Below are 26,960 nucleotides of genomic sequence, written 5' to 3'. Positions count from 1 at the left end.
CATGCTCTGACACCAGCAGTGGTCAAGAATGTGAGTGCTGACTCTGGAGGGCAAAGAAGCAGCAGGTTTTACAGGAGTTACGTGGAGCAGGCATGAAAGGCACACCTGCAGGGAAGAAAATCTCCCAGGACATCAAAACAATGTTTATTGTGATCCCTGTGGGTCTGTTGGCAACTTGTGAAGGAGCAGTAAAGGGTTCTAAGTGTGTGATAAGCTGATGGTTTTCTGCCATTGTGCAAAGAGCTGTGTTAGAATCACTGTTTGGTTTGGCTTGGAAGGCGCCTTATAGATTGTCACATTCTGAACCCCTTGCCATCATCAGGGACACCTTCCACTGGACCAGGTTGCTCCAAGCCCTGTCCAACCTGGTCTTGAACACTACCAGGGATGGAAGCACCTTCATGGCCTCCCCTGGACCTGCTTAATCAAATCCATGTCCTCTTGTGCTGAGGGAACCCCTCGTTCTGTTCAGGCTACAAGGATGTTACATCCCAGGGTATAGCCAGGTGGTTTTGACAGTCTGCCATAAGGAAAATCCAGCTGCTGATCCATTAGATGAAGTTAGATGATGGCTGGATCACAATGATGCCTTTGGGAAAGCATGAACTGGCTTTTAGGACATGTGGTTGTGATTCCCAAATTAATCTCTGTGAAAGGACAGGTGTCAACAAAACCAACAAAATGTTGATAGCTCTTGGTTGAATGTGAAAGGAAAACTCCTGGCCATCCTGAACTAGGCAGCAGGACATGTGTGGGAGCCTTGTGTTTTGCAGAGCAGCTGAGAACCTTTTGGCAGCACTCAGGTTATGGAGGTAGGAGCTTGTGGTCACATCTGAGCCAGGGAGAAGTTCCTGAAGGCGTTCCATGGATGTTGCTCTTGGCAGTGGTCTGGGCTGTGGGGGGAGCTGGAAGTAGCCATGGCTGGGTGTTGAGATTGGCCAGGGGGACAGGGCTGTTATTTTGGAGGGTTTCCTTCCATTTATCACAGCATGCACCTCATCCTGTGACCTATATTTTTGTATCATCCAACTGCTTTCTCTCCACCTCCTCCCATCACATGTTGCCCTTCGGAATTCTGGCATTGTAGTGACAGCCTTGCTCTTTATCCTGGGATTTGCAGCCCAAAGCAGTGTCCTGCCTTCAGACTCTCCTTCAGCATTTCCCAGTTCTCAGGTGCCACTCACTCCTCTCTCTCAACACACAGATCCTGTGTGCCGGGTGGTTTGGAAACCTCCCAGCACCTGCTGCAGCTGGGTCTGGAAAGTGCTATTTATTTTTAGTTTACTTGTGATATTAAGAAATGTATTTTGAAATAGAGGGGTTTGCAGAAGAGAGCCCTCTGTGCCAAGGGCTGCTTGGGGTGTTTTAGCCTTGTTTGCCCCTTTCAGAGCCTGCTGGCCCCAGCGTGGCAGCCAGTGATGGGTGTGCTCAGAAGCCCCCGGAGATGCCATTAGCTCTAAAATAACCCACTTTGTCAGGGTCCTTCTCATTTTCTTTCCTTAACTCCAGAAGCTGAGATTTAAATGTGCCTTTGCAACAGCGTTGCCTCCAGTGCTTTCCCACTTCTCAAGGTGTTTAACTAACCTACTGCCTCAGGAAAGAGGGCAGTGCTGCAAATCCTTGTCTTGTTACACAGGGAGCCCTGAAGGAGCTTAGGCTGCTCCCCCAACCTGTGCCCATGTGCCCCTGAGCAGGTTTGCTTGGATGCACGCCTGGGACCTGTGTTTGAAAGGTCTTAGGAGCATCTCCCTCCCTGGGGAGCTTGGGCAGGCAAAGGAGATGCTGAAACTTGGTCTTGTTCTTGTTTCTGAAAGTGGGATGCTGAGCACGCTCAGCCAAAGCTTCTTGGAGAATCATTGTGTTTCTCTCCTGCCACCTGTTTCCCTGCATCCCTTGTACAGTAGATCTTTGCTGGTTGACTCTTTCCCTGGCTCAGGCTGCAGCTGTTCTACGTGCTCTGCACTTGACTCTGTCACCTAATGAGGCTGCGGTCCAGGGGCAGGCTCAGAGCTTGCAGCTCCCATAAAAAGGGAGTGGAAAGAAGTGAGCCTGGTTATTAAAGGTGAAAGGAGGCAATTAGAGGGAAGGGCGATCGGGGTGATGGGAAAGGGAAGGTGCACGTGGGGGTTGCTGGGGTGGCTGACAAGGTGAAAGGCTCTCAAAGGTATTAATCATGTACTAAAACAGTAATTGATGTTCCTGGTCTCTGCACTGTCTGCTTCCCCCTTCCCTTCTGCCTCCATGTTGCTAAGGAAAATACCTAAACCAAAAAGGCCTGTAGGGAAAAGTGAATTCCCAGCCAGCTTCTATGGGGGACCTCATGGTGCTTTCTGTCCTGCTGCTGCCCTCCATCTCGGAGTTACCCTCTCCATCAGGAGTCTGGTCCCCTTCCTGCATTTCTGAGCCTTTCCCGTCTGTGCTGGCCCATGCATGGCATGCCAGGGAAGTAACTCCTGGCTTTTGTCCTCTTTCCAGGTCATGGCAATCGGCTGCCCTACTTCATCAACTACTTCTTTGACACCTACCTGCTGATCAACGAGGACACACCTGTGGGTAAGTGGGGTGTGCTCATGGGCAGGGGGTCCACTGCTGCCACCTCACCGATGGAAAAGCATTGAAGCTTTTGTTTTGATTGACAGATGTAACTTTTCTTTACTTCTCTAGCTGGGGATTAGTTTTTAGTAAATTCAGAAATCGACCCGGTCACTCTCTGTGCCTTTCCAGGCTCTCAGTCCATTAAACTTGTGGTCTTCAATCAGGGCTTGTGACTGGCTTCTAATGTGGGAGGAATCGATTGGGAGCAGAGGGTGGCTGGGATGGAGGCCCCTTCTCACATCCACTGCTGCCTCCAGCCTTGCAGCCAGAGCAGCACCCTCCTTAAAAAGGGCTCTTGCTACGACCACGTCGTCATTGAAGCTACTGAGTGTTAGAGGATACTGGTGAGGTCTCTTCTAGTGACTGCTCAGCTCAACCAGAGTGTCCAGCTGAGCCTTCTTCCCCTTTTTTGGTCCCTTTGGTTGCATATTTGCAGCCCATGGTGCCTGACTGTGGGATTTAGAGGGGTGTCAGAGCAAGCAGGCAAGACATGGAGTCTTGGGAGGGAGTTTGGATAGATGGTGGATTGCTCCTGGGTGGTAGCTGAGCTCTGCACAGAGATGCATCCTCAGGAGAAGTCCTGGGAAAGGAGCAGGAGTGAGAGCTGGTTGGGAGCAGCTTAATGGAAACAATTCCTCATGGAACACCTTACTCTCCAACTACCTGAGCTTGTAATGCCATATGGGAATTGAACTGAACTTCTATTTTGTCAGAAAAGAGGGAAAGATTTCTGACAACCTGCTTTCCAGTGAGATATTGTTCAAGTCAGATTGTTGATGGAATTGCTTTGGGTGTTGAATTGTGTTTTTTAAGCTTTGTTTTACATAGTATATATGTAATTGACTCTTAAGAATATTATCACTCTGTTTCCACAAGCACCAAAGAGAAATGTCAGCCTGGAAAGTGTTGACAAACAGTGTTTCTGTGTGTCCTGCTGTGGGTAGGTGTTTTCTGAGTTAAAGTTTATTAACTTAAAAAAAAACCAAACAGGCATTGTCTGAAAACATCTTTCTTAGATCCCAAGTGTGAGTGGCAGAACAGTATGTGGCATCTGTTCCCTAGAAAAAAAGGTGTCTCCTTTTTTGAGGTCTGTTCAAGTGCCCATCACAGTGGAGTCCCTCCCCACAGCACTCCCAGGCTCAACTTTGCCTCACACCAAACCCAGCAGTTCCCTGCTTGCTGCCTGACATGCCGAAAGGGATCTTAAGCAACAATTAAGAGATCATTCCCCCTCTAATCACTTACAAGAGTAAATTAGTCTTGTCAGGAGCTATTAAGACAGAGAGCTCGGAATTCATTAGGCGAGATTGGGCCGAGGGAGCTGCTGGCGCTGCCGCCGGTCCAGGCTGATTAATTTCTCCCAAAACATCATCAATGCCCATCTGTTTCATTTAGGTCTGGGGAGAGCAATTTTCAGGTGGACTGACCCTCTAGTCAGTTATTTCACCCAGAAGTAATGGGAACACACACACACGTGCAGAGGGAATCAGAGATGGGAGCTCCAGGAAGGCAAAGGTGCTGGGGAGGGAATTGCAGGAGTGGGGGGAGATGCCTGGAGAGCAGGATGAGGGAGATGGTGACTTTTTGGGCTGTGATGGCATGGGCAAGACAAGGTCCTGAGGGAGTCCTTGACAGCTGTATTGCTGTGTGTTCTACCCAGAGAGTGTGAGTACCAGGGTTAACAGCCCTTGGAAGAAGAGTTTGCAGGAGAGGACTGTCCATCTTTATCAGGCTGCTCATTGCCTTAAGCAAAATCGTTCCAAGGACCATTTCATTTAATCCCAAACCTTTTGGAGGACTATGGATGCCAGATGAGTTGCTGGAGGGCCCTGGTGAGGTGTGATGTGAGCTGGGAAGGTGTTGCTGCCCTTTGGGTTACCTGCAGCCATGGATTTGTCAGCTGGTGGGGATGGGAAAGCAGCACTCTGGGCTTCTCTTGGTTGGGGTCCTCTCCTGCTGCCAAAGGAATGTCTTCTTAGCATAATGTAATGACTGGAGTCTAATTGCCCAGCAAATGGATTTGCTGTGAGCAGGACAGGAATGGGAAAATGAAGATGATCCATCATGTCAGGTCTGTAACTAGCCTTATAACCACCTAGCTTGGATTCACCCGAGTTTCTCTGAAAGCTTTCATGCCTCAACGCCTTGCAAAATGCATGACAAAAGAGGCCATTCAGACGAGTGCAATTCCACTTTCCCTTCATCCTAGCGATAACATTTTAGCATCACTGGAATAATGTTGTCTTAAAAGAGTGGGAAACATTTTAACCATTGCACTTGAACTGATAACATGCTCTTGGACTCGCTCTCAGGCCACGTCATGTCAGAGTCCCAGTCACCTGGGTGGGCTGGGGACAATGTGTCCCTACTGCTCATTAGACCTTGGTAACACATGCCTTGCTAAAACCATGAGGGAGACTAAATCTGCATCTTAGGCCAGGTTGGATGGGGTTGTGAGAACCTGTGGGAGATGTCCATGTTTATGGCAGGGGATTGGAACAAGATAATCTTTAAGGTCCCTTCCAACCCCAACTATTCCTTAGTTCTGTGAAGGACTGGTGTCCACTGTAAAGCCTGAGCAGTGGGAAACCGACTGGGACGAGCATCCCCTGGGCAATGTGGGCATGAAAAGATTCTGGTGAATCTGCTGACAGCACTGGGACAGTTGGCAGGTGGTTGGGCTGGGCTCTCCAGGGACTTCTCCAAGGCTGCTGTTTGATCCCCTGAATTATTCCTGGGCATGAGAATGCACAGCTGAGGTTCTCAGCCCCACCAGTTCTCTGTGATGCTCTCCTGCGAGTCACAGAATCCTGAAATGGATTGGGTTGGAAAAGACCTCCGAGATCATCAAGTCCAACCCTTGGTCCAACTCCAGTCCCTTTACCAGATCATGGCACTCAGTGCCACGGCCAAGCTCAGCTGAAAAACCTCCAGGGATGGGGAGTCCACCCCCTCTCTGGGCAGCCCATTCCAATGCCTGAGCACTCTCTCTGCAAAGAATTTTTCTCTGCTCTCCAACTTCAATTTCCCCTGGCAGAGCTTGAGCCCATCGTGCCCCCTTGTCCTATTGCTGAGTGCCTGGGAGAAGAGACCAACCCCTACCTGGCTGGAGCTTCCCTTCCTGGGATACCTCCAGTGACTGGTGGAGTGCTCAGCACCAGGTCTACCAAAGTTGTCTGCCACAGCATCTCCTCCCATGTGTTAACCCCTGGCAGTTCAGGGCTGAGGAGAACCCCAAACTCAGCAAGTCCCCCAGTCAGTGCTGCTGAGAGAGACAGCCCCGAGCGGTGCTGGCTCAGCACAGTGTCCAGTGACCGGGGCTGTGTTTGCTGCTCAGAAACTCCTTTTCCTTCTCCTCGGCTCTGTGCCTCTCCCAGGAGGCACAGGCCATGCTCTCCATCCCCTGGGTTTCCCATGCTCAGAAAGCAAGGCAAATGGATGGCTGACAGGGAATTTCAGGGGTCGCTTCTGCTCCCTTTTTGCTACGTGCAGCTTTTGCTGAGCTGGCAAACACTGTGACTGAATATTTCTCCACTAAATTTGGAAGGGCAGAGTTCAACCTTGCTCTTTTTGAGACTTACTTCAAAATGGCCTATAGAGGACATTTCCCATAGAGTTGTATCCTGGTTTTTCCCCTAAAAGTTGTGGCTCTCAGTGTGCCCCCAATATTGTTGTAGCCTAAGTGGAGCCAGGGGTAGTGGAGTAGCACTGAGATGTGGGTGTACTTTGTTGGCTGATGGTGATTAAAGGGTCTAGATTGGTGTGTGACACTTTGTGCCTGCTGGGATGGAGATTTATTTCACTAGAAAACTAAAGAGAAACTTGGTATTGAGCAGGCAGGGTGATCACTGGTGACTCTTCACATGAATCTGAGGCAGCACATCCCTCTGATATTTGTGGATGACTTGACTCGATTCTCCATCCTGGGTGAGGACCAGGCTTTTCTTCTCCAGGCAGGGAAGGCTGCCATCCTCCACATGCTGTATCTGTCCTTTCCAAAGCAGTCATCTCTTCCAACACAGCCTTTTGCTGCAGTGCTCTGGTCCTGGACAGCCAGATGCTTTGGCACCCAGGGAATGTCCCCAGGGGTGCCCAACCAGTCAAGCTGCTGCTGAAGATATGGTTTATCTGTGTGGGATTGAGCACAGGCTAAACCTGTTTGATCCCACAGCTGTAGGCATCTGGGCTCCTCCATGGCACTTGCCTAATGCATCACGGGAAGGAAAAAGGGGGAAAAAAGGCTGGCTCTGTGGTCTCTGCATCCTTCTAGATTGATTAAAGTGTTTCAGAGCTCAGATATCCATGCGTGAGGCTTGGGGGCCATCTGTTGGGGACAGCTTTGGATGGAGGACTGCAGTTGTCTGAGCACAGCACAATCATGGGACCGTTTTCCTTTTGGTGTTTCCTGGTCTCCCCCCTCTCTTGCAGGGATGTGCTGCTGTTGCTGGAGAGGGGGATATACCTGCTCTTGTGTCCTTCTTGCTCAAATTTAAATACTAAAGCTAAAAAGAGAAAAATTAATGCCAGTGCACCACGAGGTTGAAAGTCACAGTGGCAGGACCAGAAAGTACCCTGAGCATACTGTTAATGAGGTGCTAATTGGGTAGCAAGGAGGTGAGGCCCATAGGATGGCTTTAAAGCTTGGGGTTAAATCTGCAGGAGCAAAGCAGCACAGGGAGCATGGGGCAGGGCAAGAGCCTCTGGGAACAACACAAGGTAGGCTGGCTTTTGGCAAAATTGGGCAAGCTGAAAGGTGCTTCTGTAAAATGTGGTGGCACTGGCATTAGAGAGGATTGGAGAGCTTGGAAAAGCCTCCTTGGTTGTAGAAAATGTGTGTTGAAGCAGTGGCTATGCCCTCTTCACACTGGTGCTGCCAGGAGCTCCCTTGCCATGGCTGCATCTGTGCAGTGGGACCTCTGTGCCTGACTTCGGTCTAATCGTAGACACCCAGCCTTCCCTTTAGAGGTGCTCCATCCAAGGTCTCTGTGCTGTGGATTAAATTTCCATCCAGCTTCATTAGTTTCAGCCAGGTCTTGCCACCCTCCCCACTAGCCAGGGCTGCGCTGAGCTGCTTGTGGGAAAGCTATCTCTGTATTTCATAGATCACAGAATCATAGAATGGTTTGGGTTGGAAAAGACCTGTGAGATCATCAAGTCCAACCCTTGGTCCAACCCCACTGTGATCACCAGCCCAGGGCACAGAGTGCCCTGGGATGGTGATCACAGTGGGGTTGGATCAAGATGTGGTGGATTCTCACTCAGTGACACATCCATAGAATCATAGAATGGTTTGGGTTGGAAAAGACCTCCAAGATCATCAAGTCCAACCCTTGGTCCAACTCCAGTCCCTTTACCAGATCATGGCACTCAGTGCCACGGCCAAGCTCAGTTGAAAAACCTCCAGGGATGGGGAATCCACCCCCTCTCTGGGCAGCCCATTCCAATGCCTGAACACTCTCTCTGCAAAGAATTTTTTTCTGCTCTGCAACTTCAATTTCCCCTGGCAGAGCTTGAGCCCATCGTGCCCCCTTGTCCTATTGCTGAGTGCCTGGGAGAAGAGACCAACCCCCACCTGGCCAGAACTTCCCTTCAGGCAGTTCCAGACAGTGCTGAGGTCACCTCTGAGCCTCCTCTTCTCCAGGCTAAACACCCCCAGCTCCCTCAGCCTCTCCCCACAGCACTTGTGCTCCAGTCCCTTCTCCAGTCTCGTTGCTCTTCTCTGGCCCCGCTCCAGCCCCTCAATCTCTTGCCCGAACTGAGGGGCCCAGAACTATTTGTGTGTGTTAGTTTTCTGGAACAGCTCTAAAATGCTCCACAGAAAAGCTGATGCCCTGTCAGGAAGGCAAGGTGGGAATGTGCAAGTGAGAGGAAGGTGAGAGCTCAAAACCAGGAGACCTTTCCCCCACCTCAGCAACGCCAACACTGCTTGTTTAGATCTATTTGTTAAGGGTTTTATTTCTACTCTGCAAAGCTGATTTTCAGCCAGACCAGCATTCAGGCATAGCTGATGGTGGGATTACAAGATGAGGTGGACCTAAAAGTCATAAGAGACTTTTAAGGAGGACTTGGGGTCCTGGTGGGTGAGAACTGGATGTGCCCCAGGCACATGCTGGGCTGATCTTGCAGCGTGGGCAGCAGGGGAAGGGAGAGGATTCTGCCCCTGGGGTGAGACCCCACCTGCGGTGCTGCCTTCAGCTCTGGGGTCCCCAGCACAGGAAGGGCATGGAGCTGCTGAAGCAAGTCTAAAGTAGAGGCCACAGTGATGCTCCAGTGGCTGGAGTTCCTCTGCTCTGGACACAGACTAGAAGAGGTGGAGATGTTCAGCCTGGACAAGAGAAGGCTCCAGGGAGACCTTTGAGCCCCTTCCAGTGCCAGTTTGGATGGGGTTTGGATTAGCCCGGGCTAGTGGAAGGTGTTTCTGCCTGTGGCAGGGGGCTTGGATCTAAATGACTATTAAGGTCCCTTCCAATCCAAACCATTCTGTGAAGAGGGCAAGGGAGGCTGTCTATCCTTTTGCTGTGATGTTGCCTTGGATCAGCTTCAGCTGATGGTGAGACCACAATGCTGCATATGAATAATCCCCAGCTGGGAGGGCAAATGCAGAGCACAAATGGGCAAATGCAGAATGGAAATTGGTCTGTGGCTGATTACGGAATTTGGGGACCACACAAGTGATGTCCCAGCACCCGCTGTCTTAGCACTGACAAAGGAGCAAGGTGTTCATGATGGTAAAACCCCCCCAAAGCTGTTCGTGTTGCTTATCTGACAGAGGGAAGGTGAGTTCAAGCACAGGGAGCCCCTAAACCCCCTTGTTTTCCTGCTGGGTGGGCTGACAGTGCGGCAGGTCTGTGCCCATCACCCCTGCAGGGTGTGGGCCTGTGTGCAGCCAGCAGAATTGATTTGGCCTTTTATGCAGGATAATTCCAGAGGAACGTGCTGGTCTCTGGCTGTGAGAGAGATTGCATAGTTTTGAACAGGAAACCTGCCTCCCAAGCTTTATTCCAGGCATCACTGAGATTCCCCTTCAGAAAGGGAGGCTGTGGTCACCTCACCTTCGACTTCAGCGTTCATTGAAAAGAGTGTTATCACCCAGTGGCTGTTTACTGCTTAAAACTGAGTTTTCAGGGTTCTTGAGTGCTCTGCAGCCTTGTTTCTAAGTGTGGTAACAACTCAATGAACAGCAATATTTGAGGAGAATTTAAGAAGGGTATCTCAGCTTTCTGAACTCAAACTCTTTTTTCCATGGTTTGTCGTTAGAAGGCCCATTGATGAAATTACTTGTTGAGCTGCAGAAAGTGCAGCATGCTTAATGAAAATTTAAGGATAGAAAATTAGTTATTCCCAACATCAGGAAGCTCAGGAAAAAAAAAAGAGCCCACTCCCACCCAAACCCTTAACCCTGCGTCATTAAATTAATCACTTCATCAATCACTTAAACTTTCATATCTGCTTTGCTAATAGGCAATAACATTAATGCTTACGTTTAAGAAGGGGAAGAGAGAGAGGGAGAAGGAAGAAAGTGTATTTGCAATATGGATTCATTAACATGCCAGGGTAACCTTGCTTCTGGCAACTGCCTCATCAAACCAGCTGAAGGTTTGATCTCGCCACCTTTTGAGCCCTTGCACGGGGTCTGAGCTCTTCCCAAAGACATGGAGAAAGATGTGTAAGTTTGGTAATGAGGTCTAGGGTGATTTTTTTATGTCTGGGATGACTTTGGCAGCACTAATTATCAGCACAGTGTTATCTGTAGGAGCTTCATTTGGGGGCTGGCTTCTTGCAGGCTGTGCCCTATTCCTTGTTACTCTGCAGTGCCCAGGCTTGGATGTCGACACTGTCCCAGTTCAGTTAAATTGTGCTTTTTTCCTGGCTGTTTGAAGGCTTTAGCACAGGTGACAAACCTGGTATACAGAAGGGATAACAATGTGAGTCAAGCATGGGAAAGCAAAAAACACAGGGTAGGGATAGAAATGTGTAGATATGTGTGTATTTATTCAAGTTAGGTGACTCTATACATGCAACTTTGTGAAGGTTTAAGGGAATGTATTATAATTATAATGTATTATAAGCCAAGAGTATTTCCCTGCACCGTAGGGAAATACTTGCATTTGCACACACACATTTTTATTTTTGGTGGAGAAGATGAGCTGTGACTTCACTTTAAGTCTATCAATGGGCTCTCATTACAAAAGACCTCTGGTTATGATAAACAGTGATAAACATGCTTGTGCATTTTACCAGATCAGAAACTCGATACAGTTGGGTTGTGTGAGCTAAAAAAGAAGGAAACAAACCCTCCCAGCACTCCTTTACCCCCTACCTGTGTGTTTGCACACAGCATGTTCATCTGAGATCTCTGCAATCTGGATCTGCTCCACCACCCTCTAGCAAGAGGATGTGAGAGGAGACAGGACTGTTCCTGTGCCCTACCCAGCACTCAGGAGGAGTTTGTGCCAGGCTGGGAGGAAGTGCTGGAGCATCACACTCTGCACTGGACATGCTTTGCCACCCAGCCTGGGGCTGTGTGAGGTGGCAGGTGTGTTGAGTGACGAGTGCTGGGCTCGATGGTTTGGAGATGGGCTGGCATCCAACTGCTTGCACAGTTCAATTTAACCATGAAATGCTGCAGAGTCACACAGCCAGCTCCCAAGGCACTCGGGTGAGATGGTGAAAGGGCTGGAGCTCCTCTGCTCTGGAGACAGGCTGGGAGACATGAGGGTGTTCCCTTGGAGAAGGGAAGGCTTCATGGAGTCCTTAGTGCTGCTTCCGGTGCCTAAAGGGGCTCCAAGAATGCTGGAGAGGGACTTTGGTCAAGGGCAAGGAGGGACAGGGGATGAGGGAATGGCTTCCCACTGCCACAGGGGGCAGAGTTAGGTGGGAAGTTCTGGCCAGGTGGGGATTGATCTCTTCTCCCAGGCACTCAGCAATAGGACAAGGGGGGCACGATGGGCTCAAGCTCTGCCAGGGGAAATTGAAGTTGGAGAGCAGAAAAAAATTCTTTCCAGAGGGAGTGCTCAGGCATTGGAATGGGCTGCCCAGAGAGGGGGTGGATTCCCCATCCCTGGAGGTTTTTCAACTGATCTTGGCCGTGACAATGAGTGCCGTGATCTGGTAAAGGGACTGGAGTTGGACCAAGGGTTGGACTTGATGATTTCGGAGGTCTTTTCCAACCCAATCCATTCTATGATTCTGTATTGGGAAGAAATTTTGTCCTGTGAGGGTTGTGAGACCCTGGCACAGGTTGCCCAGACTGCCCCATCCCTGGAAGTGTCCAAGGCCAGGCTGGATGTGACTTGGAGTAACCTGGTCTAGTGGAAATTGTCCCAGCCCATGGCAGGGGGGTTGGAACAAGATGGTCTTCAAGGTCCCTCTCAACCCAAACTATTCCATGATTCTATGATACCCTTAATAGCTCTTTTTACACAATTTTCAGACTTGTAAAAATTAACCTTTTAGATAAAGCTTACCCTAATTTGTCACTGTGGAAATCCTTGCCTTTAAGAAGTAAAAATTCAGACTTCGCATCACCACCACCAGTTGGTGGTTGTTACCACCTGGTGTAAAACAAGACAAAAAATACCAAAAAAAAGAGACAACAACAATGAAAAGCTTCTTTTCATCTGCATCAAAATCATCTGAGCAATTAAAACATGAAAATTGACAGTGAGTCCCCACTAGGGAAAGCTGCCACATTCCAGTATGGAAATTAGCAGGTAGAGGAGAACCCTTCTGGAAATGCATGTAGGTACCATGGCACTGGGATTGGGGAGTACAACTCCTGTTGTTTGGAAGCACCTTGGTGACACCCTGCTGTTATCCTGGTGAGCATCCTCTGCTGGGGCCAGGATAGTGGGAGATCTTCCTGTGTTGATTGTGTGGGTGGTGGGGCCACCTCTTGGCAATCTTGTTTTATCATGTTTCCTGTGATTTTGGGGTCCGTGGGGCACCTCAGTGTTGTCACAGGAATCCATCCCCCCCCCCCCCCCCCATCTCCTGGCATTTGAATGGATTTACCACCAGCGTGTGCTAATGCACCTTCTCTGCCTTTGAATGGCTTAATGTGCTTGATTGACAGAGGGAGTTAATAAATTGGTTCCTCCTGTCAGACTGCTCCGGTACATTGATGACTTTTGAATTAACCACTCGGAGGGAAGGGTGGGGGGGAAATAAAGCCGGAGACACAGTTGTTGGACAACTCCATGCAAACATCTGTTCCATTTGCAGGGTGGTCAGAGCAGTGAATAAGCTCCGTGCACTCCCTCTCTTAAAGATTTATTAATATTGCTCGGTACGCGAGGGGGAAAGATTTCAAACACTTGACATTTAATGGTTAGTAACTCAATTTTATTCCATTCATCTGCATGGGTTTGTCAGGTGCCTGCTCTGTCGAGGCTCTGGGATTGTATCACAGAGCTTGTCTTGCTGCCTGTGTGCAATTAGGAGGGCGATTCGGTGCCTGAATACAGAGAAACCTTTTTCTTTTTCCCTTCTAATTGATTATTAGCTTTGAGGTGAGAGCTGGTATTATGGAATGTAATAAATGGTAATGCAGTGGCATTTTGGTTTCAAGCAGTTGATTTAAAAATATCAGGGGCAAAAGACTTTAAAATATAGCAAGTCCAAGGGAGATTAACCATTGGGGGTATGGGGAGAAGTGAGGAGCATCCTCCCAGGCAGAGAGTGATGGTTGTTACTAATGATTTTGGGAAATAGAGGGGAAGAAATAAGGTATGACAGAAGACTGTAAAATAAGTGATGGCACTGCAGAAAACCTTGAGTCTGGAAACACACCTTTTCCCACATGACAGCAGCATCAAATTAAACACATCCTGCCTGATAAAACAACATTCCTGCACAGAGGAGCGCTCAGGTACAACTGGGTGTGGTGGGGTGGTAAGGCAAGAAGTGAAAGGACCACACAGAAAGCACCATCCTGCCTCCACATCTCTTAGGGCAGCTTTTCTAGGCATGTAAAGGGTGGGGAAAAAACACCTCCCTGGATCTCTAAGTTGTTCTTTGCCTTGGAAAAATTGTTGCAGTCCCAGGGCTGTTTTTTGCAGTCCTCTCAGGTACAGAGTGGGCAGGGACAGCTTGCAGAGAGCAGCAGCCAGAAGGCATTGCCCATGTACATTGTAGTCCTGTGGGCTGGGGGAAATAGTCATAAATTAAGGCTCTGTGTTGGAGAGGGTAAGGGGAAGAAAAATTTCAAGCTGATACCATCATGCTGCAACAAGGTGATCTCACAGAGCCATAAAAATTGGCAGGATCCTCCAAGTTGATGCAATGCTGGCAGCAGAGTGAGCCTCACCAGTGCTGGGATGCTCTGCAGCCAGTTTTTGGCAGATACAGGTAGAAAAGGTGTATTCTAGGAGAGAAGGGAGGCTGCTGCCTCACTGGATTTGAAATCAGGAGTTTGAGTTTGCATTCCATGTTCCAGGTTGTTAAGTTGGAGGTGTCTTTTATTTTGCTTTTGTTTCATACATTGAGGAAGAAGAGACAACATCCTCTGGTCCTGTTGCAGAACAAGCTTGTGAGGTGTGAAGGGAGACTATTCAAAATGCAATTTGCTGATTCCCTTCCTTTTTTTGCTGTTAAAAAAAAAGTCTGTGTTCTTTCAGTTTCGCTCAGAAATGCACTGTTGGCTCTGGGAGTTGTTGGAGTGAGTGATTCAGTAACTGCCTGTGGGATTTCATGTTTCCATTCCCAGTCTTTTAACCTTTGCTTTATTGTGGCCCTTGGTGCAGCACTTTGGGATCCTGCTGGTGGGGGATGAGGGACGTGGTCTCTGTCTCCTGCCCTGCTGGGTCTTACCTCCATCCCATGGCACAGAGCCTCACATCTTATGCTGTGCAGAAAGAAACCCTGTGAGGGGTTTGTATGGGACATGTGTAGCAAAGGCTTGAATGAAATTAATATTCTGGAGGATCATTTCCTGCTTTCAGCCCTTGACTATTTTTTTAACCTTGTCCTTAAAGGTTAAATTAAAAATACTGATCCTTCAGGCACTACAGGGTAGTGCTGGGGCTGACAGGGCCAGAGATATCTTCATTATGAACATCAAGTGAGAGTTTCTTTCTCCAAAAGTTTCTCCTCTTCCAGTGCCTTTTCCATAAAGGGCAGATTTTGCTGGTTATGGCTCTGTGCTCAGCAGTGATTGCCTGGCTTTTGTGGCCTCAGCATCCTAAATAGCAGCAGCAGAGTGGGAGAAAAGGCTCAAGGGTTCACAAAGAGCTGGTTAGTTCATATTGAAAGCCAAAATTGCTGTGCTTGGTGGGCGTTTTGCTGTAAAATCAACTGGAATCTGTTGGAGGAGCCATTTTCCAGTGGTGGCGTTCCCCTCTTCATCCCCCCAAAATTTAAGCTCATCCCAGAGACCAGAAATACTGCAGATGGTTTGGGTTTGCCCTTTGTGTATCCTGTATCCAGTGGCATCATCCAGGTGGGCAGAGGGACAATTTACGCTGGGATGTTGATCCCAGAAATGAAGAAATGCTCCTTAAAAGAAGCTTTCCTATCATGGGATCTGCATCTTGAGCAAGATGCAACATCAGTATTTGGGTGCCCTGGCTGGAGGGTGCTGTGGGGTGTGAGAAGGGGTGGCTGGGGGACCTGCTTCCCCAGGCATGGGCTCATCCCTGTATCCATGAAACCCACTGCCTTGTGCAAGTGGCCCCAGGTGGTTGGATAATGGCATCCTTAATTGTGCTCTGAATGAGATTAACTTCTTATCTGGCAGTTTGACATCTTTATTGTTATTAATGTGTGAATAATAGAGTGTGGTGGGTGTTTATGCAGCGCTTTGGTAGCAAATGTTTTCCTTTTGCTTAGTGGTGTCTGTTACTTTGCCACCTTTGGATTCCCAGGCTCCAGGGATAAGAATCCCTGAGGTCAGGGAATGCTTCTCTGCTTTCTGTCCTTATTAAAGAGTAGTTGCCATTGCATTGCACGTATTTCCCTTGACTTCTTTTGCACTGTGAGTAGAGGTGGTGGCAAACAACTCTGGTGAGTCTGGAGTTACTTGGGACAGTGGGAGGAGTAATGGATTGGGATATGGGGGGCTAGGGACCATCTAAGGCCAGTTGGAAGAAGTGCTATCCATGGCCAGGGAGGGATGGCTGGCACTGCTCCAGAGAGAGATTATTATGGCCCTGAAAACTGGGTACAGGTTTGCACCATTTCCCACTGCCTGGCCAGAAGGGAGAAAATTATCCAAAGTGGTGTTGCCTTACAGTGGGGAAGAGGGCTGATCATGGGAAATGGCTGTTGCTGGCAATGGGGCATCATGGAATGCAGCTAGGAATGAGAGGACTTGAGATGCTGCTGGCAATGGGGCATCATGGACTGTAACTAGGAATGAGAGGACTTGAGATGCTGCTGGCAATGGGGCATCATGGAATGTAACTAGGAATGAGAGGACTTGAGATGCTGCTGGGGATGGGGTCTCATGGAATGTAACTAGGAATGAGAGGACTTGAGATGCTGCTGGGGATGGGGCATCATGGAATGTAACTAGGAATGAGAGGACTTGAGATGCTGCTGGGGATGGGGCATCATGGAATGTAACTAGGAATGAGAGGACTTGAGATGCTACTGGGAATGGGGTCTCATGGAATGCAGGAAGGAATGAGAGGACTTGAGATGCTGCTGGGGATGGGGCATCATGGAATGTAACTAGGAATGAGAGGACTTGAGATGCTACTGGGAATGGGGTCTCATGGAATGCAGGAAGGAATGAGAGGACTTGAGATGCTGCTGGGGATGGGGCATCATGGAATGTAACTAGGAATGAGAGGACTTGAGATGCTACTGGGAATGGGGTCTCATGGAATGCAGGAAGGAATGAGAGGACTTGAGATGCTGCTGGGAATGGGGTCTCATGGAATGCAGGTAGGAATGAGAGGACTTGAGATGCTGCTGGGGATGGGGCATCATGGAATGTAACTAGGAATGAGAGGACTTGAGATGCTACTGGGAATGGGGTCTCATGGAATGCAGGAAGGAATGAGAGGACTTGAGATGCTGCTGGGGATGGGGCATCATGGAATGTAACTAGGAATGAGAGGACTTGAGATGCTACTGGGAATGGGGTCTCATGGAATGCAGGTAGGAATGAGAGGACTTGAGATGCTGCTGGGAATGGGGTCTCATGGAATGCAGGTAGGAATGAGAGGACTTGAGATGCTGCTGGGAATGGGGTCTCATGGAATGCAGGTAGGAATGAGAGGACTTGAGATGCTGCTGGGAATGGGGTCTCATGGAATGCAGGTAGGAATGAGAGGACTTGAGATGCTGCTGGGAATGGGGTCTCATGGAATGCAGGTAGGAATGAGAGGACTTGAGATGCTGCTGGGAATGGGGTCTCATGGAATGCAGGTAGGAATGAGAGGACTTGAGATGCTGCTGGGAATGGGGTCTCATGGAATGCAGGAAGGAATGAGAGGACTTGAGATGCTGCTGGGAATGGGGTCTCATGGAATGCAGGTAGGAATGAGAGGACTTGAGATGCTGCTGGGAATGGGGTCTCATGGAATGCAGGTAGGAATGAGAGGACTTGAGATGCTGCTGGGAATGGGGTCTCATGGAATGCAGGTAGGAATGAGAGGACTTGAGATGCTGCTGGGAATGGGGTCTCATGGAATGCAGGTAGGAATGAGAGGACTTGAGATGCTGCTGGGAATGGGGTCTCATGGAATGCAGGAAGGAATGAGAGGACTTGAGATGCTGCTGGGAATGGGGTCTCATGGAATGCAGGAAGGAATGAGAGGACTTGAGATGCTGCTGGGAATGGGGTCTCATGGAATGCAGGTAGGAATGAGAGGACTTGAGATGCTGCTGGGAATGGGGTCTCATGGAATGCAGGTAGGAATGAGAGGACTTGAGATGCTGCTGGGAATGGGGTCTCATGGAATGCAGGTAGGAATGAGAGGACTTGAGATGCTGCTGGGAATGGGGTCTCATGGAATGCAGGTAGGAATGAGAGGACTTGAGATGCTGCTGGAGGTGGAGCTTGAGATGGGGAGACTTGGGATGCTGCCAGGGATGGGTGAAGTTGCCCAAGGGGCTGAGGGTGCTTTGGGAGAGGCTGGGGCTGTGTCCCAGAGCAGTAGGGAAAGGGAAGGGAGCTGTGGAGAGTGGGAGGTGGCTGCAATCTGTCAACTCCAGAAAAAGTAGTTTCTGTGATGTAACTTGCTATTGAATGGGATAACAAGGTCAATAATGCCTTTGCCTGGGAGAGCTTCAGCCAACACTTCTATCAAAACCAATATTAATTTTCACTAATTAGGAGCTGCAGCTAATGAGTGTCACAGCTAATTTACCTCATCCATAACAAGGGAGAGGAGGGGGTCAGGCACCTGGGATCAGAGCCTGCAAATCTGCCTCCTCTATGCTCCCCCCTTCTCTTGGCTCAACATGCATTTGTCACCTGAGTGGCTTCTGTCTCTGGGGATGTGGACATGTGTGTGTGGTCCTCCCTGCCTTCCTTGAGGTGTGGGAGAGCTTTGGGAAGGAGCAGGTGTTGGCTGTTCCAATCTGTGAAAGGGGTGAGCAGGCAGGTGACTGATCAGGTGAGGCAGAGAGAAGGCAGCATCCCAACATGGCCCAGCTGGCAGTGTGGGCTGGTGCCAAGGGGGAGATGGGCAGGAGACCATCTTGCTTGGGAGAGCTACTGGAGCTGAACTTGGAGCAGTGAGGGAGAAAAAAGAGCTTAGAAGGATGTGCAAGAGAAATTTTGGGTAAGAAAAAGATGCTTGTTGTCCTGAAGGGGAAGTTGTACTAGCACAGGTTTGCTCTCGAAACTCTTAAATTAATTTCAAAAGCCTTTAATGTACCTTTTATCCCTCTTTCCTCCCATACCTTTTATCCCTGTTCTTTTCCATACCTTTATCCCTCTTCTCTTCCATACCTTTCATCCACACAAGCCAGTTTGGAAAGCACCCTGAGCACTGAATGATGAAGCAGTTAGTCTGTCACCATTCACAGTCTTCTGACTCACTTAGGGAGTCTCTCTCTCTGATGGATCATTGCTGTGGGTCTTTGATTTCATGACAAGTGTTGCAAATGTTTGTGGAATGAATTTTTGAAAGCAGGTACCTTGGAGCTGTGCAGGTGGTTTTCCTACACAAGTTGCAGGCAGGAGTATTCCATGGATGTTGCCAACATTGCTAACAGAAAGCAAATTTCTGACTTGGAATTATCCCTGTCTGGCCTGTAAAGTTGATCTGACTGCTCAGGCAAGGGAAGAAAGGGTACAGTGACCATTGTATCCCTCTGAAACATCTTTATAGTCTGTGCTTTCTAAACAAGCTGGAGTCCAAGAATTATCCACAGGGATTATTGCTTTAAATAAAATTACACTAGAGGAATTTGTGGTCTGCTGTCAGACAGCTCATTGTTAGGGATGGCTAAAATTGACTGAGTAAATGATTCATTGGTTTTATTTGCGTTGCCCTGACTATAAACCTCAGGAGTCTTCCTTGTCGGAATTGATCTGTCCTGCTGGCAAAGGAGTGAGCAGCACGTGCACCATCAGCCCATCCTGACACACACTGTAGGAGGACAGAAGAGCTGTTGCCTCATCCAAGGCATCTTTCCTAACAGACACTCTCCTGTTTGGGCCATTTGAGAAAAAGGGTTTGGCTTTTGGGCAGGTCCTGAGAAACTCTCACAGGAAAACGATGTGCAGGGAAGAACCTCTCTTGGAAACCATCTCACCCAGAGCATCCTTCTGGGACATCTCCTGAGATTCAGGTGGGAATTGCTTATGGTCTTGGCTCTCATCTGGCAGGTCACTGAGTTGGTTTTGTTGCTACATATCCAGCTAGTCCTGGCTTGGGCTGGTTTATTTGATTTTTTGAGCTGTTGATCTGTGAAATTGCGACCCAGCCATGGCAGCAGCTCCTGGAAGGTGCTTTGCCTCTACCTGCTCTAAGACTTGCTGCACACACAGATGTCTGGGCTTCTTGTTCTTCACCAGCTCCTCCCATGCCTGTCATCAGTTAGGGCAGTTGCTCCACTGATTGTTCATAGGACAAGGGGGCACGATGGGCTCAAGCTCTGCCAGGGGAAATTGAAGTTGGAGAGCAGAAAAAAATTCTCTGCAGAGAGAGTGCTCAGGCATTGGAATGGGCTGCCCAGAGAGGGGGTGGATTCCCCATCCCTGGAGGTTTTTCAACTGAGCTTGGCCGTGGCACTGAGTGCCATGATCTGGTAAAGGGACTGGAGTTGGACCAAGGGTTGGACTTGATGATCTCAGAGGTCTTTTCCAACCCAATCCATTCTATGATTCTATGATATTTTGAGCAAAGAGACACAATTTGCTGGTATGTTCTCAACACCAGAAGCACATCTGGGTAATCTTAGAGGGGAAATCCCATCCTAAAGCAGTTACACAGTGTGCCTGTGCTGTCTTTGGATGACAAATACGTGGGGTTTTGTTGAAGTGCTGGGTGAAGTTGTTTCCCAGGTTTTACATTGATGTTGATTTTACACCTGTTGGAGCTGCAGTACCAGTCATGGTACAGAACTAATAGTGTGGTGCTGACAGTGAAATACAAACAAACAGCAGCATCCATGAACTCTTTGATGGTATTTGTGCACAGGGAGATGTTGCTTCATGCATCAAACCTCTTGTGGCAATGGTCCTTGAATTGGAAGGGCTGGAAGGAGTGGATATTGTTTTTCAAACCTCTCACCTTTGCTGTACATGCACAGGTGGGACTTGGTGTGCTGAGTTGGATGGTGGGCTTTGGTTGTGTCTTTTTATCTTTACCCAGAATATTGAGGATGTGAGTTTGGACTGGGGGACTCCCAAACCCGTGGTGGATTTTCCTCTCCTGTGAGAGGCTGCAGGCAAGGCTCTGCTGGCATAACACGCTTTCCCACTGAGCAGGTGGGATCTGTGGAACTGCCTGAGCAGCCTGAGGCTGGGCATGTTATCTGGTGGCTTTCCCCCTTCCCTGCTCTCCCATGTGCCCTTTGCTGGGGGCCAAGGTGGCTGAGAAAGTTTCTTGGAGCTTATTGCCCTGGAAAAGCGACCTTCAGGCAGGGTTCTTGGGGGAAAAAGCTTCCCCAGCCGTGACAGATTTGACTGTAAATCTCCAGATTAATGCCCAGGTTCCCAAGGTCTGTCATCCTGCGTGCAGGGGAGGCACGTGAGCTGCTCCAAACCAACGTGCCGACTCATCAGTCATTTCACGGGCGTGTCAGAGGCTGTCGCTGCAGGCAGGGAGGCTGAAGGGAGCCTGTGGGCTCGTTTGGGAGGCATTACACGGGACAGATGGGGGGGAAACATCCTCATCTGGGGACATGAACAGGCATTCCTAAAGCCTGAGAAGCCTGGAATTATGTCATGGACAGGAGGTGGAAGAGAAGGAGGTGGTTTGCACAACTGCTTAAAAATACCTGGGGTGAGCAGGTGGAGGTTCAGAGTCCTGAAGTGTCATCTCTGGGAAATGGCTGAGACCCCCAGTGTCTCTTTTCTTCACAGAACATGCTGAGTTGTGAGGGACCCACAAGGATCCAACCATTAGCCCTGCACAGGAGCATCCCCAAGAGTCACACCCTGTCCCTGAGAGCATCATCCAAATACTTTTTGAGCTCTGTCAGCCTTGGTGCTGTGCCCACTGCCCTGGGGAGTCTGTTCCAGTGCCCAGCCACCCTCTGGGAGAAGAACCTTTTCTGATCTCCAATCTGAACCTCTCCTGACACACCTTCAGGCCATTCCCTTGGGTCCTGTCATTTCTTCTTTCCTCATAGAAAGAGTCAAACTGATCTTAAAATAGATTCTTCATGGTTATCTCTTATTGAAATAGGTATTAAGTTAGTTATGAATTTCTTGCACTTTCAGTCCTAGGAAAATCCTTCCCTTATTCCTTTTGCATTCACTCTTGGTTGATAAGGTTTATTAGCACTCTTTAATAACCACAGATATAATCTTAGCCCAAATCTGAAGAATTTATGGGAGCTACCTAGGCCAGGGTGCTCTCTGCATCCTGCCAAAGACAAGGGGTAGGATAAAGGATAACCAAAGAAGAAAGAGGAGAAGAATGGCTGTGTTTTAAAGGGAAGGGAGAAATGAGGTACATTTCTTGCTGATGGCAGGGCAATGCTTACTGCTCATAAAGCAATACTGCATGTGAGTGCCATTGGTGGGCTGAGATAATTTGGGGGGGTGTGTTTTGAGGTTTTCAGCTGTGTCTGATTTCCAGTGAAGATTTCCAGCCTCTGGGACCACGTCCCCAGGGCTGCAGGATTGCTCATCCTCTCGGGTCACAGGTACTGAGCCTCAGTCATGGGGATCCATGAGGTCCTTCTGCAGGGCCAAAGGGACAGGAGTTTTCTGAGATGCTGTGAAGGGGCTGGATTTGCATAACTTGGAGGCTGGTGCTCCAGAGGGCCTGGAAAAAGAAATGTACATGATGCAGCTGTTGGGGCAGAGGGGTCTCTGATGGTTACAAGTAGCAAAAAGAAGCTGAATTTGGTGGTCAGTACTCATTTCTGCCTCAATCAGGGCTTCGGGGGAAAGAGAACTGTTGAAAATCTTTACTCTGAGCAATTGAAAGAAAAAAAGCCTAAAACTGTGACTTATTGGATCACTTTTCTCTTCTCAGATTTCCACTTTTAGAACAGTCTGTGAAACCTCAGTGATTGCTTTCTTTTTTGCCTTCCAATAACCCAACAGCTGGGATTTCTCACGGAGTTTTGTTTCCAGTTTGGATTCTAAAATTTTGTTTGGTTTTACATGTGACTAAGGGAGGTTTTTTGAGCACTGGCTGGTCTGGACACCAGGTGAGGGATGTGTAGACTCAGCCACCCCTTACTGCTCTGACCCAGCCTGCAGAAAGGGCTGTCACGGGCCACCTTGGCAATGGGGAATCACAGAATCCTGGAATGGTTTGGGTTGGAAGGGACCTTGAAGGCCATCTCATTCCAACCCCCCTGCCATGGGCAGGGACACTTTCCACTATCCCAGGTTGCTCCAAGCCGTATCCAGCCTGGCCCTGGACACTTCCCACTATCCCAGGTTGCTCCAAGCCGTATCCAGCCTGGCCCTGGACACTTCCCACTATCCCAGGTTGCTCCAAGCCGTATCCAGCCTGGCCCTGGACACTTCCCACTATCCCAGGTTGCTCCAAGCCGTATCCAGCCTGGCCCTGGACACTTCCCACTATCCCAGGTTACTCCAAGCCCCATCCAACCTGGCCCTGGACACTTCCCACTATCCCAAGTTGCTCCAAGCCCCATCCAACCTGTCCCTGGACACTTTCCACTATCCCAGGTTGCTCCAAGCCCCATCCAACCTGGCCCTGGACACTTTCCACTATCCCAGGTTGCTCCAAGCCCCATCCAGCCTGGCCCTGGACACTTCCCACTATCCCAGGTTGCTCCAAGCCCCATCCAGCCTGGCCCTGGACACTTCCCACTATTCCAGGTTACTCCAAGCCCCATCCAACCTGGCCCTGGACACTTCCAGGGATGGGGCAGCCACAGCTTTTCTGGGCAACCTGTGCCAGGGCCTGCCCACCCACAGAGGAAACAGTATCTTCTTACCCTTTGTCAGTTTAAAGCCATTCCCCCTTGTCCTATCTAGTAGAAGACTAGAACAGTTTCTGTAGCAGGATTTGTGATTTCAGATGTGTCACAGGTACTGTATAACCTACAACTTGTCCAGGAGGAGTCTGGGCTTGCTGCATGCCTGAGGGATTCTATCAGTCTTGGAAACAGCCTTTCACTGCTTCCTTTCTCCCCCTATTTCTCTTGCTGCTGTCATGACATTCTTCCAGCAAGTGTTTCCTGGAGTTTCAAGACAAAAGGCAGCTGGGCAAGTAGGATCCTGAATCCAGAGCCCTGTGGATTCTTGCAAGGTGCTGTGGAAGTGGCTGAGAGATGTTTTTGCTGGTGTTTCGCATGAAGTCAGTTAATTCTGGTGTTCAGCTCTCTTCTTGTTCTCTTTGTGACGACTTCTGAGCAAGCAGGTTTGTGCTTTTTGAGGAAATTCGGGCAGGCTGGATGCTGTGTGTTCCTGGGAGGGTTATGTTTTTGTGCAGGTGCTTCCACAGACCCTTGGAAAGCTCTTTCTGGAGGTAGTTTATGTTCCATTAAGATGCCAAGGCATTCCCAGCTGACCGCAGTGACCATTTACATGGTGTGAGCAGCCAGTTGCCAACACTCAGAGCAACAGTTGTAAGAGCCTTTACGAGAAATCCTTTGCCTGAAATATGTTTTTAATAAACCATTCAGTGAATATATTCAAATAACAAATAAATTCCTGCAAATCCGAGCCTATTTGCAGACAACTTGCAAATGAGAAAGGCTAAATTAATTGAATGCTTTAGTCACTGGGGATAATGGTCCAGCTGTAACAGAGCTCTCCAGATGTTTGTTTGTAGAAGAGTGTGCTTTCATAGGAAAAGAAAAACACTCGTGGGTATATTAACTCAGAAAGAAGTTTACAGCTGTGTTCTTGCACACTCTGCCTTGCATTCCCACCAGCCACTGCAGAGCTCTGTTCCAAGGTTCCCTCTCCCAATAAACAGCCTCTATTTCTCACTCATTGTCCTCTTGGCCATGCTTAGGCATCTGTGATGTCCAAAGTGAGGCAGTGGCCCTGTGAAAACCTCCCAGGCTTCAACAAATATCACCCTCACTGTGCTCCAGGGTGTACAACATGGTGCAAATACAGCTGGACTGCTGCTGCTTCCAGTTTAGGCTGTTGGGGCTTGGCTTTTCCCTGTGATTTGGGTGGGTTTGCTCTACAGGATTGTAGACTGGGAGAACAGGGCACTGTGTGTGGAGCTTGGAGGGATGACTGGAAGAGTTTTGGTCGCTGGGTTTGGTTTAATTTCATCTAAAGACTGGAGCTTTGCCCAATTCCTACCAGAGGAGCTTGACTTTATCAGAACATTGGAGTCATCAGCCCAGGTCGCTCCATCCATTTCCCTCGGTCTTGTTTTGTTTCTGTTGTTAAACAGCCCAAGCTGGTTTTGAAGCCCCGGAGCTGAAGTGCCCCATTACTCACAGGAGAGAGGACAATGGAACAGGGGCCGCTCTTAAATGTCTCTCCACGTTGGTGTCATTAATAACTGCAACGCTGGCACCACTTGCTCCTAAATAGCCTCATTTATCAACAAGCAATTTACTGTGGGGATGCAGATAAGCTCGTGCCTCAGATTCCTGGGAACCACCTGCCAAGTCCTTCCCCACCTCCTCTTTGGCATTTGAGAGGGAGAAAAAGGGAGGCATGATAGGAAATGCTCCATCCAAGTTGTGACAGTCATTGCTGGCCCCAAAGAGTTGGGTTGTTGCATGTGTTGTGTTGCTCAGTCTGTCACCTTTGAGAAGAGACTTCCAAGCACCTGCTTGTTTCTCTTGGGTCTCTTAAAGGTTTTGTTTGCTCTTGTTGTGGCTGCTCCATCCCTGGAAGTGTCCAAGGCCAGACTGGAGGGGGCTTGGAGAAACCTGGTCTGCTGGAAGGTGTCTCTGCCTATGGCAGAGGGGTTGGGACTGAATGGTCTGTAAGGTCTCTTCCACCCCAAGGCATTCCACAGCTCTGTGATCCAAGCTGGGAGAGGAGCAGAAAACGCAGCTTTTCCACAACTGGCTGCCTCAGGTTTCAAACTCCTGGCCTATGACTGTAAGTCTTGCCTTTACTGCAGCTGTATCTTGGAGATCAAGAGGTGCTAACTTGGCTCTGGAGAGATAAATCAAGAAGGGATTTCACTGCATCTTCATTATAACAAGGCAGAATTCATCACCCAGCACATGTTTTGAAACCTCAGAGAGTTACGATGACAGTCCAAGGCCGATTTGATTACAGATCTGAAGTTTGCAGGCAACAGCCTGACCGCTGGTAACATTTCCTGTGGCTTTGGGACTTTGATGCATGTACCAGAGCATGCTGTGGAGCAAAACACCCTGTGACATTTGGGCTAAGGACAGCTCTATTTATGTGTTCCCCTGAACCATTCAGATAGCAGAGCAGCTGGGCCCATAGGCAAGTGCAGCATGGAAGGGTTTGTATTCCCTGTAAGACTGAGAGCCTTGGGGATGTTTCAGCTTTTGTAAGGCACAGATGAGATTTCAAACAAGACATGAATGAATCCTGCTCACACTTGTGCAAGTGTAATTTGCTGACGGGTTTGTTTTGTTGTGGTTTTTTTTCCTTTTTTTTTCCTCCCTTTTTCTTATTCATATTGATCAGCTCTTCAGTTTGACAGGGCTGCTGGTGGAGGAAGCAGTTCAGCACTGATGTTTGTGGGACTTCTAGCAGGGCATGTTGCACTAGGACAAGGGGTAATGGTTTTAAACTAAGAGGAAGTCGATTTAGATTAGATATAAGGAAGAATTTTTTTTAAACTGAGGGTGGTAAAGCACTGGAATAAGAGGTTTCATCCCTGGAAATGTTCAAGGTCAGGTTGGATGAAGCTCTGAGCAACCTGGTCTAGTGGAAGATGTCCCTACCCAAGGTAGGGTGATTGGATTAGATGGCCTTTAAAGGTCCTTCCCAACCCCAAACCATTCTATGACTTCTCCATTAGCATTGCAGCCTTGCTGTTCTGGGAGTGTCTTACACCTTACAGGTGTCCTGCAGTCCTGCCTAATGCCAGGGCAGTCCTGGGACATGGTCCTGCAGTCCTGCCTAATGCCAGGGCAGTCCTGGGACATGGTCCTGCAGTCCTGCCTAATGCCAGGGCAGTCCTGGGACATGGTCCTGCAGTCCTGCCTAATGCCAGGGCAGTCCTGGGACATGGTCCTGCAGTCCTGCCTAATGCCAGGGCAGTCCTGGGACATGGTCCTGCAGTCCTGCCTAATGCCAGGGCAGTCCTGGGACATGGTCCTGCAGTCCTGCCTAATGCCAGGGCAGTCCTGGGACATGGTCCTGCAGTCCTGCCTAATGCCAGGGCAGTCCTGGGACATGGTCCTGCAGTCCTGCCTAATGCCAGGGCAGTCCTGGGACATGGTCCTGCAGTCCTGCCTAATGCCAGGGCAGTCCTGGGACATGGTCCTGCAGTCCTGCCTAATGCCAGGGCAGTCCTGGGACATGGTCCTGCAGTCCTGCCTAATGCCAGGGCAGTCCTGGGACATGGTCCTGCAGTCCTGCCTAATGCCAGGGCAGTCCTGGGACATGGTCCTGCAGTCCTGCCTAATGCCAGGGCAGTCCTGGGACATGGTCCTGCAGTCCTGCCTAATGCCAGGGCAGTCCTGGGACATGGTCCTGCAGTCCTGCCTAATGCCAGGGCAGTCCTGGGACATGGTCCTGCAGTCCTGCCTAATGCCAGGGCAGTCCTGGGACATGGTCCTGCAGTCCTGCCTAATGCCAGGGCAGTCCTGGGACATGGTCCTGCAGTCCTGCCTAATGCCAGGGC

At 49.3% G+C, this 26,960-nt stretch overlaps 1 protein-coding gene across 1 annotated transcript in view; it reads left to right on the top strand.

The window, feature by feature from the left end:
- CDH23 (cadherin related 23) overlaps positions 1 to 26,960 on the top strand; it is a 208,272-nt gene that overhangs the window by 12,668 nt on the left and 168,644 nt on the right. The window contains exon 3 of the mRNA XM_071564094.1: positions 2,476 to 2,553. Within this exon, the coding sequence (XP_071420195.1) occupies positions 2,476 to 2,553 (78 nt within the window). The remainder of the gene's footprint in view (positions 1 to 2,475; positions 2,554 to 26,960) is intronic.

Source organism: Pithys albifrons, chromosome 9 (genome assembly GCF_047495875.1).
Source record: "Pithys albifrons albifrons isolate INPA30051 chromosome 9, PitAlb_v1, whole genome shotgun sequence".
Classification (NCBI taxonomy): domain Eukaryota; kingdom Metazoa; phylum Chordata; class Aves; order Passeriformes; family Thamnophilidae; genus Pithys; species Pithys albifrons.
Note: the sequence above shows the minus strand (reverse complement) of the source record. Positions and strands in the feature narration are given on the sequence as shown.